General features: G+C 33.6%; 3 protein-coding genes across 3 annotated transcripts; 1 reads left to right on the forward strand and 2 right to left on the reverse strand.

Annotated features, from left to right (window-relative positions):
* The first annotated feature begins 5,819 nt into the window (after window positions 1–5,819).
* Window positions 5,820–7,897, forward strand: LOC133696165 (putative disease resistance protein At1g58400). The gene is given in 2 exon segments (XM_062118262.1): window positions 5,820–6,563; window positions 6,566–7,897. Coding segments are annotated over 2 exon segments (1,629 nt in total). The 5' UTR covers window positions 5,820–6,004; the 3' UTR covers window positions 7,636–7,897.
* A 149-nt stretch (window positions 7,898–8,046) lies between these two features.
* On the reverse strand, window positions 8,047–9,035 carry LOC133697305 (L-tryptophan--pyruvate aminotransferase 1-like). The gene is made up of 3 exons (XM_062119781.1): window positions 9,025–9,035; window positions 8,624–8,916; window positions 8,047–8,507 (listed from the first exon to the last, which is right to left on the reverse strand). The coding sequence occupies exons 1-3, from the start codon at window positions 9,033–9,035 to the stop codon at window positions 8,302–8,304; spliced, it is 510 nt and encodes a 169-aa protein (XP_061975765.1). The 3' UTR covers window positions 8,047–8,301.
* LOC133696166 (tryptophan aminotransferase-related protein 1-like) lies at window positions 8,824–9,609 on the reverse strand. The gene has a single exon (XM_062118263.1). It carries the CDS (start codon window positions 9,458–9,460, stop codon window positions 9,071–9,073), a length of 390 nt encoding a protein of 129 aa, XP_061974247.1. The 5' UTR covers window positions 9,461–9,609; the 3' UTR covers window positions 8,824–9,070.
* Window positions 9,610–16,067: the final 6,458 nt, after the last annotated feature.

A 16,067-nucleotide genomic window follows, 5' to 3' on the forward strand; every position in this document is an offset into this window, starting at 1 on the left:
GCTGACATATGATACATAATATTTAAAATTATAACTTAAAAGGATTGTCACAAATTGATGTTGTTTTTGCCGACTTGTTGTTTTGTACAAGTAAATTAAATATAAACATTAAATGTTTTTTTTTAATTTATCTATTATGTCCCTAATTTTTTTAGTTGTACTGTACTTCATTTTTAATTAGTAGTAAATTCATTATCATCATTTTTCATATGAAATTCATAACAAAATACTTATCAATTCATCAAAACTCATTTCAATTCATATCTATTAGCATATAATATTACCCATACACATTAATTCAACAAACCCATAAATTATTATAAATCCTAACATTTTCAATAACTAATTTTTGGAGATGTAGACCCAGTATTTTTAGAGCTTCCATATCTGGTTGACCTATCAGGAAGAGATGAAGTGAGCGTTTGGGAACATGGTGCAAACCGCGTTCCTCTAAAATTCAAATTTTTTTTTTGTTCAAAATTAATATTTTTGGTATGTTCTGGATCGTTTTAATGCACTGATCTCAAAAATAATTTTAAAAAATAAAAAAAATTATTTTGATGCATTTCGGCACAAAAAACACTTTAAAAAACAACGACAACCACACCCTATACAAGTAAAGTCTCTAACAACACAAGTATAAAAAATATAACTGCTGGGCAAGCCAACTCTTTTCTCAAACCCATCAGCTAACTCATTCTATACCATATATAGAATTCATGGCTCAAAACTCTATATTAAAAACGAAAAAGAGAAAGGAACTGGATCTAATTTTGGAAAGGGGGAGGGGGGCAGTTGCTCCCTTTTGCCCCTATGTGGTTCCGCCACTGAATGAGAGTCAAGAGATATTAGAAAAAGAAAAAGAGAAAAGAGGTCAGTCAGTCACATTCTTGTTATGAAAAAAATCAATCTTATTATCAATGAGTTTGTCTTACAAAAATGAATTCTATGAAGATGGTTTAGAACTTTTATCTTGTTAAAAACACAAATCGAGACTTAAAAAGTTTTTTTTTATTTGGTTTGATTTTAGATGTTTAGACAGATTGAAGAATGTTTTGGGGTTAAAATAAGTTTAATAAGGTTCTTAAAATATTTTTAAATGAAAATAAATTAAAAAATAATTTTTAAAGTCGTAAAACTCATACTTTAAATTCAAATCATAATAGATAGTCAAAATTCAAACTAGAATGTGGCAACTATTGTTTCTTATTAAAAAAGGAATATTAGAAAAAATAAAGCATGGAATAAAAGCTTTTTAATGGTAAAATGAACCATTACTTTATGAATTATGATATAAGAAGGTAACATGCAATTTTTTTTTTAAAATGTTCATAAATATTAAATGAGAATGAAACTATTTTTTTATTTTTTATTGTATATGTTTTACATAATTTTGGTGATTAATTATTCTTTTATGTTTTTCTTCTATTGTGTACAAATTATTGATTCATGATTTTTATATATATATTTTAATGAGAATTGCTTTTCAAATCATGATAAATCTTTATTTAAAAACTTCTATTAAAAAACATGTTTTCTAGAAAAAAAATACATGAATAATAAAAGCAATTTTTAGTTGAAAAAGATACATTTTTTTTACTTTTTTAATTCAAATCATTAATATTTTTATGAATATTTATTTTAATTATTTTTAGTTTTTATTCAAAAACATGATTCTAATTAAAAAAAAAACTGTTCTTGTCAAGCAAAAATACATGAATAAGAAATGAAAAACTCATCTAACAAAATATTTTTTTTCTCCACAATTTAAATCATTGTATTTTTTTTTACAAATATCAATTTTAATTACCACAAAACTAGATGAAAAAAGATTTTGAAAACCTCCACACAAGGCAAAAAATTTGTAAATATATTAAAAGAGCTAGACTTTTTATTGTAACTCTGATTTTGTTCAAAGAGAAATAAAGTATTGTGGATTACTCCGTGGAAAAACAATGCAATCTCTATTGTTCACCTACAAATAAATTTTTTAATTTTAGGTCCTTTTAGTTAAAGTATGTTAGTTTTGGTCTTAAAACTTTATTTTTATAATATTTCAGTCCTTATATTCTAAGAGAGGAGAGAAGGTTTTCACTCATCCATATTTATCCCATAAAAAAATCAATAAAGGAAAGTCAATAAAGGTGCTTTTACTCTTTAACCATACCTAAAAGTAGATCAAAGCATTTTATTATAACTTCGGTATTGTTCAAGTATTGATAAAACCTATGAAATCTTTATTGTTCGGTAAGAAACAAAACAATGTTCATTTTACACTTTGATCATTATAGTTTTCAATTCTTTTTTTATATTCGATCTATGTAGTTTTTGTTTTGTTCATTTTAGTCTTCAAACTTCATTTTCATTACATTTTTGTTCCTAGATTCTAAGAAAGGAAAAAGAAAGTTGTTGAAAAACAAAGAAGATAAATATTTTAGCTAGTCATAAAAGAGACCGATCTTAGTGTTAATGAATTAATCTTAAGGACCGTTTGAAAACGCGGTCCAACCCGTGTTTCTAAAAAATTTAATATTTATTTTGCTAAAATTTAATTTTTTTATGTTTTCGGATCGTTTTGACATGCTGATCTCAAAAATATTTTTTTTAAAAAAACATCATTTTGATGCATTTTTAAGCGAAAATCACTTTGAACCACAACCTCAACCACAATCCTAAAATTCAATGAAGGTGGTATTTTTCCTCTGACTATGATAAAAAAGTAGATTGAGGCGTGTAAATCCTTTTTTTTTGCTTGATTTATGATTTTTTAAGTGATTAAATGATATTTTGGGATTGTAAATAAAGTTACCAAGGTTCCTAATATATATTTTTAGGTATTTTTAGATGAAAAGAAGTTAGAGTTTTGACTTTAGAGGTTCGAAAAACTCATACTCTTCTAGTACTCGAAAATTGTACTGGTAAACGACACGTAGTCTATCCAAGCAGATAATATGTTGTCTATTTATTTATTTTTTAAAAAATAAGGTAGACTACATGTATTTTGCCCTTCCTCCCGAACATAGGCATGATGGCCCTTCACCTTTCATTTTTTTTTCTTTCAATTATTTTATTTTTTAATAAAATTATCTTTAAATAAAATTATAAAAACTATTTTTAAAACTATTTGATTATACCACAGTATTCAAATAAGGATAGAGCTTCTTTCTATAATATTAACAAAACTCTATACTTTTTATTACAAAATTAATAAACCTAAAAAAGATGAATTATTTTGTGTAAGAATTTTTGAACCTATAAAAAGTGGGATTTGTGCTTGTGATAATTATTGAGTATTGGAGATGAGAAGGAAGAACCAAAATTTTAAAGGAATAAATATAATTATAATTTGATTCTTTGGCAGTAAATAAGAGCAACATGGGATCATTCCTTTCAAAACCAAATAAAAGAATTTATTGAAGGGGAAATAAGAAATATTTTGTTTCACCACGTAAAGTTATTTGATTCTTGCATATATAAAAAAAATTCTATAATACATCAAAATAATCAAGCTAATCCTTTGAATCCAGTTGCAACGGCTAACATATCACTTGGAATGATGTTTTTTTCAAGTCTTTCAACCAATCCATACGTCTACAGAGAGTAGCTTTTGCTAAAATGTGAGCAATTTCTTGAAAATTCTCCTTAAATATAAAACTTTGAGTACTCCATGAACCTAATATGCATATGTTTTTCAAAAAAATAGCTCATGAATGTTGTATGAAAATAAAATATTTTTTCTTTATTGAAAATATTTTTTTTTATAATTTTGTTAAATTAATTATTCTCCAATTTTTTTTTCATATAGTCACGTAAAAATTACCGAAGCATGATTCTTTTATTTGTTTGTTTATTTATTTATTGTATCTTGCTTTTCAAATCATGATATATTTTCTTATAAGGATATAAAAATCATAGGAAATATTTTGGAATGAATTGTTCCTAGAGATCCTTGTATGTCATTCACAATATGTTTTACGACCTTCACTTCAAGACTGTATGGATTTATTTTTTAATGGATCTCCTCAGGGGGTGTGAAACTCTTTTTTAATTAGAGACTCATGAGAGTGTTGATAGGGGACCCTTCGAAGATTAAGTATGTAAAAGATATTTTTATGTGGCAAAAATGATATTAATTAGCTTTTATGAAGATAGAGAAGAGGGAGGGGAAGAAGATGTATAATTCAGGTAGAAGAAAAAGAAATGTGTTTATGTCTCAGAGTATAATATTTCAAACCCCTTTTTATATATTCTTGTCCTCTTTTATATTACCTGACTTGACCTGCTTTTTGCAACGTAGGAGGGGTAGAAATATAATATTGTATTAGTAAGATAATGTTATTTTACTGTTCGTACCATCACATCTAATTAATAGAAGCATGAATTGCTTGTTCGTATTTAATAGTATGTGATGAGTATCATAATGACCAATCCAGATCCAGAGTATGAGAGGCATAACTACCTTTCAACTGTGCACTTAAATTGAGGGACATTGAGTTCAACTTACATACTGTATCCATGAGGAATTGGGTTCAACTTGTGACTGCACCCAAGAATAGTCAGAGACGGATGCGCCATAGCCCAACATGTTGTTGGGCGTGGTCGCGTCCTTGACCCAACAGGGGATTGGGCATGGACGTGCTCCTACCCAACTTGGAGTTGGGCGCGGGCATGCCATAACTCAACTTAGTGTTGGGCACAAAAACACATAGCTTTATTTTAGGTTATGACTTTCCTGCTATGACTTTTAAACAAAGGAGGTTTAAGGAAGAACATGATGACCTATCAATTTTTATTTTAAAACCCTTACTTATGAAAACAAAGACATGTTTTAGTAGAAAACAGGAAATATATTAATAAAAAAGGGAATTGTCACTAAGAAAATACATTTTTTAGTCAAAGATTTAACTTATTGGAATTCTTACAAATAATTATTTTAATTGCTATAAATTAAATGAAAATATATTTCAAACATGTCCATGAGAAAAAACGATTTAGTCTGTCTCTCTCTCTCTCTCTCTCTCTATATATATATATATATATATATATATATATTTTCATATTTGATTAGTATAGTTTTATAAGTTTGCATTGCGGTCCTAAAGCTACAATTTCCTCACTTTTTAGTTCGTGCAAGTTGAGAGAAAAAAAAGAAAATCATCAAAAAATAAAAAGAGAAAGGAAGCTTTCATCAACCATAATTTCAGCTATAAAAAAAATCAATTTTAATATTAATAAGTTTGGTTAGAAAAAAAAGTATGTTGGAGGTGATTTTTTCCCTTTAACCATACTAAAAATAAATAAATCAGTTTCATAAGTGTTTTTTTTTATATTTGATTTATTAAAATTAAAATTTTTAATTTATTTTGATATGGACCCCAAGAGGTCATCACCATTTTATATTCTGAATTACAGGTTTTAGAGGTTAATTATAATTGATTTTGATCAATTTAATATGTCAGCGTCTCAATATTTTTTTTTCATTAAAAGAACTGTGTCAAATACATCACCATTTAAATATTTTAAAAATATTTTGTTTAATATGCATTAATTTTTTTTTATTTATGATATATTTATATCTTTTAAAAGATAAAAAAATAATCTAACTCGCGTAGTAATGTAAGTAAAAAACTATTTACTTATTGTAGAGATTAGGAGAGAGTCAAGAATGTTGTAAACTTTCTTCTCTCCCTGGTACTCTAGGCAACCAAATTAAAATCTGCAGCAACCATCCTTTGACAAAGGTTGTGAATTTAGGCTATTGGGTAGTCGCCGGGGGGGGGGGGGGGGGGGCGGAATTTTTTTTTACCAAGCATTATATACCTTATCTTTCGCCCCCCACAAGCACAGGAAGCACCTCGGCTGGTTCTTTGCCATCACTGACGTTGACTTCAAATATTACTAGATACAAAGTAAATCATCTTACAATATAAATTCTGTTCTGAGATGCACAGCAGATGCAAATCAGGACTTCATTAGGGTTTGTTTGAGCTGATAATATCCAACCATGCCTTATTTCAACTTCACTCAAGAGATAGGCGAACCTGACTTGGTTACCGAGGAAATTCGGTGGATTGAATCTGAAACTAGTTTTTTTCTAAGCACATCAGCAGCAGAAGGATTACGCTCATCAAGAGTCGCTGACATCACAGGTGAGAGTTCCTCTTCAGAAACTTTCAAATCAAATTATGCGAAGCTTCCTGATTACCTTAAGTCATGCCTAGACTACTCTGCCATTGTTTGTGGGAGATATAGTGTAGAGATAGGAAAACTAGTTCGGCTTTTGTTGGCTGAAGGTCTTATAGAAGACAGACCAGGGGATATCATGGAGGATGTAGCAGCAAATGTTCTTAAGGAATTGATTGACCTAGGAATGCTTCAAGAAGAACGACATGGGACTGTAGTAAAAGTCCCTGCCTCGTATCTCCGGTTATGTATTCTTCAATTGGAGAAACGAGATTTTGTTTCTAAAACTGCAAACTCACCTGTGCGTTTACGGATCAGAGATGATGGAAGGGATATCTATCCTAACGTTGAAGGCCTTCTAATTCAATCTCTATTTATTATTAGTCTTCTTTTGGTTCTCCCCGAGGCCTTTCACGGGCCTATATGAGAAATGTTTGTGGTATGCACTTTCTGTTGGTGCTGGATTTGGATGGCAGGATAGAGCGCTTACCTGATGAATTGGGAGACTTGATTCACCTGAGGTACTTAGGCTTGGTTGGCTCAGATCTAAATGAGCTTCCAGGGACTTTAGGGAATCTTAAAAGACTGCAAACTTTGGATATAAGGATGTGTCGACAACTACGCAAACTACCAATACAAATTCTGCATATCCAACAGTTGAGACACCTTCTAATGTCCGACGGCGTTAATGATTGTGAAATTAGAGTTCCGAAGGGCATTGGAACATTGGTAAATCTTCACACTTTGTCTGGTATTTATGGTGGAGATGATATTGCCATGGAATTGATTGCCTTAACCCAGCTACGAGAGCTCGGCGTTAGGCGTGTGAGTGACGATCATGCCAGTGAGCTGTTTGCAGCTATAAAGAAGTTGGAAAACCTCACATCCCTATCGCTAGAAGCAGAGGGAAACCACTTTGAAGATACACGTTTCTCTATTTTTCCTGAATTGGATGCGTTTTCTCCCCCGCCACTTCTTCAAGAGTTTTTCCTACGTGGGGGATTAATTGAGATGCCCGTTTGGTTTGCCTCCATGGAAAACCTCACCCGCTTATCATTATTCTGTTCTTATCTATCCGAGAATCCAACTTCAGTCCTTCAGTTGCTTCCCAAATTGAGGCATCTTCAACTGTGGGAAGCCTACAAGGCAAGGCGCATTGGTAAAGAATTTTGCAATGCAGGTGGTTTCCCTGTGCTGGAAACTCTCACAATTGCTTCTGAGTTCCTGGCGGAATGGACTGAAATTGAAACCGGAGCTTTTCCACGTTTAAGATATCTTTGTTTTCATTGCTGTGGAAACTTAATTTTTCTTCCTGAAGGGTTGCAGAACATTTCCACACTTCAAGATCTGTGTTTCTTCCCCTGGCATCCAGACCTTGAAAGGCGATTGATGGGTGAAGAGAATTACAAGATCGAGCATGTCCCACATATTTGGACGTTTAAGAACCGTTGATTTTCCAACCAAGAAATGGAAAAACATTAACCACAATAGTTTCCATAGGAAGTCTTTCAAGGATGTAATGCTTTTGCTTTACTCCTCAAATATCATCTCCTGCTTTCTGTTCATTTACCTTGATATTCTGGTGAAGTATGCTATCCTCTACTGTCTTGTATACCTAAATTTGTGCAATCTCCAGCGGAGAAACCAGTGTACTAGACTCCAAAAAATCTATCTTGATGATGAACGATGTGTTTATCTATTTGCATTTCCTTAATATCTGGATTATTATCTAATTATTCTATAGAACTGCCCTTATTGTAGATTTCTCTCTAAGGATTGAATCATTAGAAAATCAAGGAGACAGATCTGTCTTTCGGGTTACCAGTGAAAATTTATTGTTCTTTTTTTCGTTTGGAATTGGACTTGCTAGATAAGAAACACGTCTATTATATTGGCAACAGTTCATATAAATTATATATCCCATTCCGTGTTTACATAGAATCAAAGGCGTAGCAATCTACATCGCATTAAAATTTGAATAAACCATCGGATGTACGAGTATGAACTACCCTGTATCCCTAGTTAGCCTAGATCCTACTGTGTCCTCTTAATGTTCTCTAATACTGGCGTGATAAGAACATTTTATTTGATGATAGAGCTTTCTTCTCGTCCCATGTATCAAGTCACTACATTTCCGTTGGTATTGTCGATGATTGCTGATAACCTCTCCAAGAAAAGGTTAAAGGCTTCTGGTGGACTAAACATGCTTATTCTGACATGCTTTGGACTAGCCCCAAACCGCTCCCCACTTCTTGCTATTATCTTATGCTCTCTTAAACGACTCTCCCAGTCTATATCCTCCTTGCTGTGCAACCATGCAAAAGCTGTTTGCAGAAAAGCAAAATATGTTAGGAGAGCTTTTCAAATGAGCCTACAATGGAGTTGGGGTGTCCACTTTCAAAAGTAACAAAAACAATATTGATCTAATTATGAGCATTACCAGGATTTGAATCCATGTACTTTCCAGTGAAGTTGCAGTAATCTCGTGGGTACTTTGGCAGACTGAAGACTCTGCTGTTCTTGACAACATTTCGCAATCTCTCCCACCTTTCTTTCAGAATGCTATGGCTATACTCAAAGAAGTTCTCTGAATCAGCAGTCCTACAACCTTCGCCAAGCACTCCAAGAATCTTTGCAGCTCGAATCTGAGATTCTTTAGATACACCGATGGAACTGATCTGCATGTATTCAGTCATCTTTCTAGCTACCTCTTTATCCTTAACAAGTGCCCAGCTTCAATTTGGAAACAAAATAATTAGCAGAAAGGAACAGGAACGAACTACAAATTAAACATAGGCAAAGCAGAATGATATATTGTGGCGATCTTCTTATTCCAACAACAAGCCATGCATTGCGACATTAATCTCTTAACTAAAGAATGTCCTGCTCACCCAATCCGGGAACCAGCATGTCCAGTGCATTTGGAAAATGTGAACAGCATAATATCATGATCCAAGGGTTGAGTGATAGGTGTGTATTGTGGCCAGTGGTAGGCAAGGTCATAGACAAGCTTCCCTTCCCCACGGTTCACCACAGCTTCTCGGCTAGCACCATCAGGATTATTCGGCGAGGTTACGACCTCAATATAAGGTCCATCCTTATCAAAGGTGTGCGCATCTCCCTCCCATTTGTAGAGTCCTGAACGCAGGAATTCTGCCTGATCTTTATATCCCTGCAGGCAATCAACATCACAAGCACATAAACGAATTAATCTTCCACGACAAATAAAGGGAGCCATAGAATTGACCTGTCCTCTTTCTTCTTCTTTTTTTACCATAGACGTAACATGAGGTAAGAAACCAATAAATGTCTTGAATTAGTATTTTGTCAGTCAAGTAACATGAACAGGAAATTAAGAAAACTTGCAATCACATTATGGATTAATTAATCACATATGCGTAAATAAATGCATGTGAATAAGCATGCAAGCAGTCAAGCTTTTTATTTTTAATATTTATTTTCAGATCATATTTTTAATATATGTAACTTTACATAATATTTTTTTTTACATTTTATTTTATTTTATTAATTTCTTATGTCTATTTCTATTATCATTTAATTAAATAAAAAATTAATTTTTATGAACAAAGTTGTTAAACACAGTCGTCTAAAATATCGAAGTTGCAAGACCGAATATTTTAATCTATATATGACTTTTAACTTTTTATCTTTATTTAGACTTTTTATTTATTTATTTATTTATTAACACGTATATTTTGATAAAATTAGTTAATGATAAGTGTTGTAAATAAATCTCCTGCTATCAAGGAGAAGATTGCATTTTCTGTTTCCTGACTTAGTCTACTCCACGATAGTAGGACATGTAAATCGTGGGTTGTTATTTCCCTTTCTCTTCTTCATTTGTAAGGCTATTTAAGAGCCACATCAGCTACGGAATAATACAGCATTCAAGTCCAGTTTTCTTGTGTGATCAGCCTTGAAACACTTATGAGATTCTGTGATTGGAACATTTGGTATCAGAGCCTCTTCACACAACCTAAACACAGCTTCACCAAAACACAGCCCCACCATAACCTGCACAAAGAAAACCAAAAACACAAAAACCATGTCATCTGAAAACAACTTTGTTCAACCTGCCATTCCAAGGTTTGATGGTCACTATGATCACTGGAGTATGCTGATGGAGAATTTTCTACGTTCCAAGGAGTACTGGAACCTGGTGGAGACAGGGATCACTGCAGCAGCAGAAGGAGTTGATCCTAGTGAGGCACAAAAGAAGTTGCTCGATGAACAGAAGTTGAAAGACCTGAAATGTAAGAACTATTTATTTCAGTCTCTTGATCGTTCAATTTTAGAGACTATCTTGAAGAAAGACACAACAAAAGACATATGGGACTCCTTGAAACAAAAATATCAAGGATCCATACGTGTCAAGAGAGCTCAATTACAGGCTCTACGAAAGGAATTTGAGACATTGCACATGAAGGCTGGAGAATCAGTTAATGATTACTTTGCAAGAACTCTCATTATTGCCAATAAAATGAGAATTCATGGAGAATACATGAAGGATGTGGTGATCATTGAAAAGATCCTGAGGTCAATGACTCCTAAATATGACTATGTTGTATGTTCAATTGAGGAGTCCAATGATCTGGACATCCTATCCATCGATGAACTACAAAGTAGTTTGTTAGTTCATGAACAAAGAGTCCATCGCCATGTTGTAGTGGAAGAACAAGCACTGTAAATTTCATATAGCGTTCAACAAGGAGGAAGAGATGGTGGGCGGAGCACCTACCGAGGCCGAGGAAGAGGACGGGGAAGAGGCAAATTTGTTTTTGACAAATCAAACATTGGATGTTACAACTGTGGAGAATTAGGACATTACCAATGAGAATGTTCAAAGCGAGCAAGGGATCAGAAGGCAAACTATGCAGAAACCAAAGAAGAAATGTTGTTGATGGCACATACCAATTCACTAAATGTTGCTGCTGAACACATCTGGTACCTTGAGTCTGGGTGCAGCAACCACATGTGTGGCAAGAGGGAGTTTTTCTTTGAATTTGACAACAGCTTCAAAGACAATGTGAAGATGGGAAATAATTCATGTCTCAGTGTACATGGTCGAGGGAGAATTCGCATAGAAATGAATGGGATTATTAATGTCATCACAGATGTGTTCTTTGTACCAGAACTGAAGAACAATTTGCTCATTCTCGGTCAATTGATGGAAAAAGGTCTTGCTGTGATGATTAAGCAAGACAAATGCAAAATTTTCCATCCGGAGAGGGGTTTGATTATGGAAACCCAAATGACCCATAATCGATTATTTGTGGTAATTGTGACAGCTGGGAATTCTAGTGTGGCTGCTGGGATCAGGCCAATTCATCAACAATGTTTCTCATCCGCAATCACTGATCAGGCCACTCTGTGGCACCATCGCTACGGTCATCTCAGCTGGAATGGGATCAACACACTTCAACATAAGAAGATGGTAGCTGGATTACCACACTTTAAATCCATACAACAGATATGTGAAGTATGTATGGCAGGGAGACAACACCGGGATTCTTTTCCAAGGGAAAGCATGTGGAGGGCATCCCGAATTCTTCAATTGGTGCATTGGGATATATGTGGTCCAATTAGTCCAAGTTCACACAGCAACAAGAGGTATTTAATTACATTTATTGAAGATTTCAGCAGGAAAATCTGGGTTTATTTCTTGACAGAAAAATTAGAGGCCTTCACCACATTCAAACTGTACAAAGCCAAGGTAGAAAAGGGAACTGGTGCCTTCATTCAAAATTTGCGAACTGATTGGGGAGGTGAATTCACGTCAACAGAATTCACAAACTTCTGCAATGAAAATGGGATACACAAGCAATTGACAGCCCCGTACACTCCCCAACACAACGGCGTCGCGGAGAGGAAGAACATGACCATTATGAATATGGTGAGGAGCATGTTGACAGAGAAGCAAATTCCTAGGAATTTTTGTCTTGAAGCTGTCAATTGGGCAGTGCATATTCTCAATCGTAGTCCCACCCTTGCTGTACGCAACAAGACACCCGAAGAGGCTTGGGATGGTGTTAAACCATTTGTGTCCCATTTTCGAATTTTCGGCTGTATTGGGCATGTTCATGTCCCGGATCACAAGAGAACCAAGCTTGATGCCAAAAGTATTAAATGCATCTTTCTAGGGGTGAGTGATTCCTCAAAAGCCTATCACATGTTTGACCCAATTTTGCAACGGATTATTGTCAGCAGGGACGTGATTTTTGAAGAAAATTAACAGTGGGTATGGGGTGATAACAATGAGGACAACCCAGTGGCTGATTTGGCATGAGAACACGCTGACAATCCCACAAAAGTAGAGACAGAGCAGGAGACCGATCTAGAGACAGATGGATCACCCACCACCAATCTTGGGTTGCCCAGCACATCTCTTGATCACGATGAGGATGGTCAAGAAATTGATGAAGATGAGGTTGCAGAACAGTCGGCCCATGGGTCACCCATAGATTGTGCGACTGGAGAGCAGGAGGCACACGGGTCACAGGCACACGGGTCACCCAATCGCCCATTACCTTTAATTCTATAGGTAAGGGTACGGAGACGACCTGCATGGCTCAAAGATTATGAGTTGGGTGCTGATTTATTTGATGCAGGAGGGATGAATTTTGCTGATACAGGGAGAATGAATTTGGCAGGAGAATGAGGGATGGATTTTGATAATATGGCTGGTGACAGAGGGATGACTTTTGATGGTGTGAATTTTGACTTTTGATGGTGTGAATTTTGCTAAATTAGCTTTATTCAACACAAATGACCCATCGACTTTTGAGGAAGCCGTGCAATTTGACAACTGGAGAGCAGCCATGAATCAAGAAATCGAAGCCATTGAACGGAATAATACGTGGGAGCTGATTGATCTGCCACTTGGAGGGAAAACTGTTGGGGTTAAGTGGATATTTAAGACAAAACTCAATGAGTTTGGGGAGGCAGATAAATATAAAGCACGCCTAGTTGCTAAGGGGTATAGTCAACAATACGGAGTGGACTACGCAGAAGTTTTTGCTCCGGTTGCTCGTCTAGATACAATCCTCATGGTTATCTCTCTTGCAGCATAAAGAGGATGGTTGATTTTTCAGCTTGATGTCAAATCCGCTTTCCTGCATGGTGAAATTGACGAAGAAGTATTTGTTGATCAACCCACGGGATTTGAGAAGAAAGGGGAAGAATCGAAAGTTTATCTACTCAAAAAGGCATTGTATGGACTCAAACAAGGTCCCCAGGCATGGTATAGTCGTATTGAGTCATACTTTGCTAAAGAAGGCTTCAACAAATGTCCGCATGAACATACATTGTTCATCAAAACAGCAGATGAAGGTAAAATCTTGATCAGTTGTCTTTATGTTGATGACCTCATATTTACTGGAAACAACGAAAGTATGTTTGAAAAATTCAAGAAGTCCATGATGGCTGAATTTGATATGACTGATCTCGGGAAAATGAGATATTTTCTGGGCATCGAAGTATTGCAAACGAATGATGGTATATTTATTAGCCAACAAAAATATGCTCATGAAATTCTGGAAAGATTTCATATGGGTGAATGCAACTCAGTGAAAAATCCAATTGTTCCTGGATTTAAACTGACAAGAGATGAAGGTGGGATACAAGTTGATAGTACCATTTATAAGCAAATGGTGGGGAACCTCATGTATCTAACTGCCACACGTCCTGACTTGATGTTTGTTGTAAGTCTAATTAGCAGGTACATGGAGCATCCTACAGAAAATCATTTGATGGCAGCAAAAAGAATTTTACGGTATATAAAAGGCACGACCAGCTTTGGAATATTCTACAAGAAGAGAGGAGATGGTGAACTATTTGGCTACACAGATAGTGATTATGCGGGAGATCAAAATGACAGAAAGAGCACTTCAGGCTATGTCTTTATGGTGAATTCAAGCGCAATATCCTGATCTTCAAAGAAACAACCTGTGGTTACTCTTTCCACTACAAAAGCCGAGTTCATTGCTGCAGCATCAAGTGCCTGTCAAGTTGTTTGGTTGAGGAGAATTTTAAAGATTCTAAATCATGTGCAGTCCGGACCTACAGTGGTATATTGTGATAATATCTCGGCTATCAAACTTACAAAAAATCCGATTATGCATGATCGTAGCAAGCATATAGACATTCGGTTTCATTTTTTTTCGTGATCTAGTCAAAGATGGAGTGATAGAACTAACACAATGTTCTACTCATGAACAAATCGCGGATATCATGACTAAACCATTGAAGATCGAAGTTTTCTCAAAATTACGAGAATCAATGGGTGTTTGTGAGTATTCTGAATAAACTATTATGAATATACAGTTTAAGGGAGGATGATAAAATTTGTTAATGATAAGTGTTGTAAATAAATCTCCTGCTATCAAGGAGAAGATTGCATTTTCTGTTTCCTGACTTAGTCTACTCCACGATAGTAGGACATGTAAATCGTGGGTTGTTATTTCCCTTTCTCTTCTTCATTTGTAAGGCTATTTAAGAGCCACATCAGCTACGGAATAATACAGCATTCAAGTCCAGTTTTCTTGTGTGATCAGCCTTGAAACACTTGTGAGATTCTGTGATTGGAACATATTTCTAGTATATGTAAGTTTTTTTTTTATTTTGCTTTAAAAAATCATTGAAAAAACTATCATATTTATTTTTTTATAAAAATATCTAATCCACAACAAAATGCTAGTCAAATAAATAGTAAAAACTAGCTAGGTTTGATAGAGAGGATATTGGGCTGGTATATCATATTATTAATGTTATTAACTATTACCACTTTATACTAAAAAAATAACAATGGCACATTATTGTGCTCCATTTGAACGAGACTTTTATAGAACGGTGTTGTTTTCTTTTATTTTGATAATCGAATATCATCATGTTATTATTGTTGCATCCTTGCAAGTTAAATTTGGATTTTCTTCTCTTTGGATGCCCATTGTTCTAAATACACACATGAATTTGAATTTATAGTTAAAAAACTGAAGAAACAAGGATCAAAATAAGTAATGAAAATATTATCTATTGTTTGAAAAACACATAAAAATCCAGTTTCGTCTTTAAAGTTTAATTTATACATATTTGATACTTATAGTTTTAGAATTATGAGTTTCAATCTTGGATTTTTTATATATATAGTTTATGAGTGTTGAGATATGTTCAAAAAAAAGAAAAGGAGAGAAAAAGTTAGGCAGTCACATTCTTGTTATAAAAAATATCAATTTTGTTATTAATGAGTTTATGTAAAAATGATTTAGAACCTTTATGTTATTGAAAACACAATTGAGACTTATATTTTTTTTTTATTTGGTTTAATTTTAGATGTTTAAACGGATTATAGGGTGTTTTGGAGTTAAAATAAGTTTAATGAGGTTTTTTTTTAATTTATTTTTGAATGTTTACAAGTAAAAATAAATTGAAAAATAATTTTTAAAGTTGCAAAACTCACACTTTAAATTTCAAATCATCAAAGGAATATTAAAAAGGAATATTAGAAAAAATAAAGCACGGAATAAAAGCTTTTTTATGGTATAATGAACCATTACTTTGTGAATCACGATATAAGAATGTATACGCAAAATTGTTTTAAAAATAATCATAAATATTAAATGAGAATGAAACTATTTTGTTATTTTTTATTGTATATGTTTTACTTAATTTTGATGATTAATTATTCTTTTATGTTTTTCTTCTATCGTATACAAATTATTAATTCATGATTTTTATATTTTTTTTAATAAAAATTGCTTTTCAAATCATGATAAATCTTTATTTAAAAAACAAAACTTCTATTAAAAAACATGTTTTTTTGGAAACAAAAAAGAAATATATGAATAATAAAAGTGATTTTTAATTGA

Source organism: Populus nigra, chromosome 6 (genome assembly GCF_951802175.1).
Source record: "Populus nigra chromosome 6, ddPopNigr1.1, whole genome shotgun sequence".
NCBI classification, from domain to species: domain Eukaryota; kingdom Viridiplantae; phylum Streptophyta; class Magnoliopsida; order Malpighiales; family Salicaceae; genus Populus; species Populus nigra.

What these genes read in the sequence shown, in the direction of transcription:
- LOC133697305 (XM_062119781.1), bottom strand. An exon ending in GTACATGGATTCAAATCCTG is followed by an intron (nt 8,508 to 8,623) that starts GTAATGCTCATA and finishes TTCTGCAAACAG; the next exon opens with CTTTTGCATGGTTGCACAGC.
- LOC133696166 (XM_062118263.1), bottom strand. Translation starts at nt 9,460, where the DNA reads ATGGTAAAAAAAGAAGAAGAAAGAGGACAGGTCAATTCTATGGCTCCC.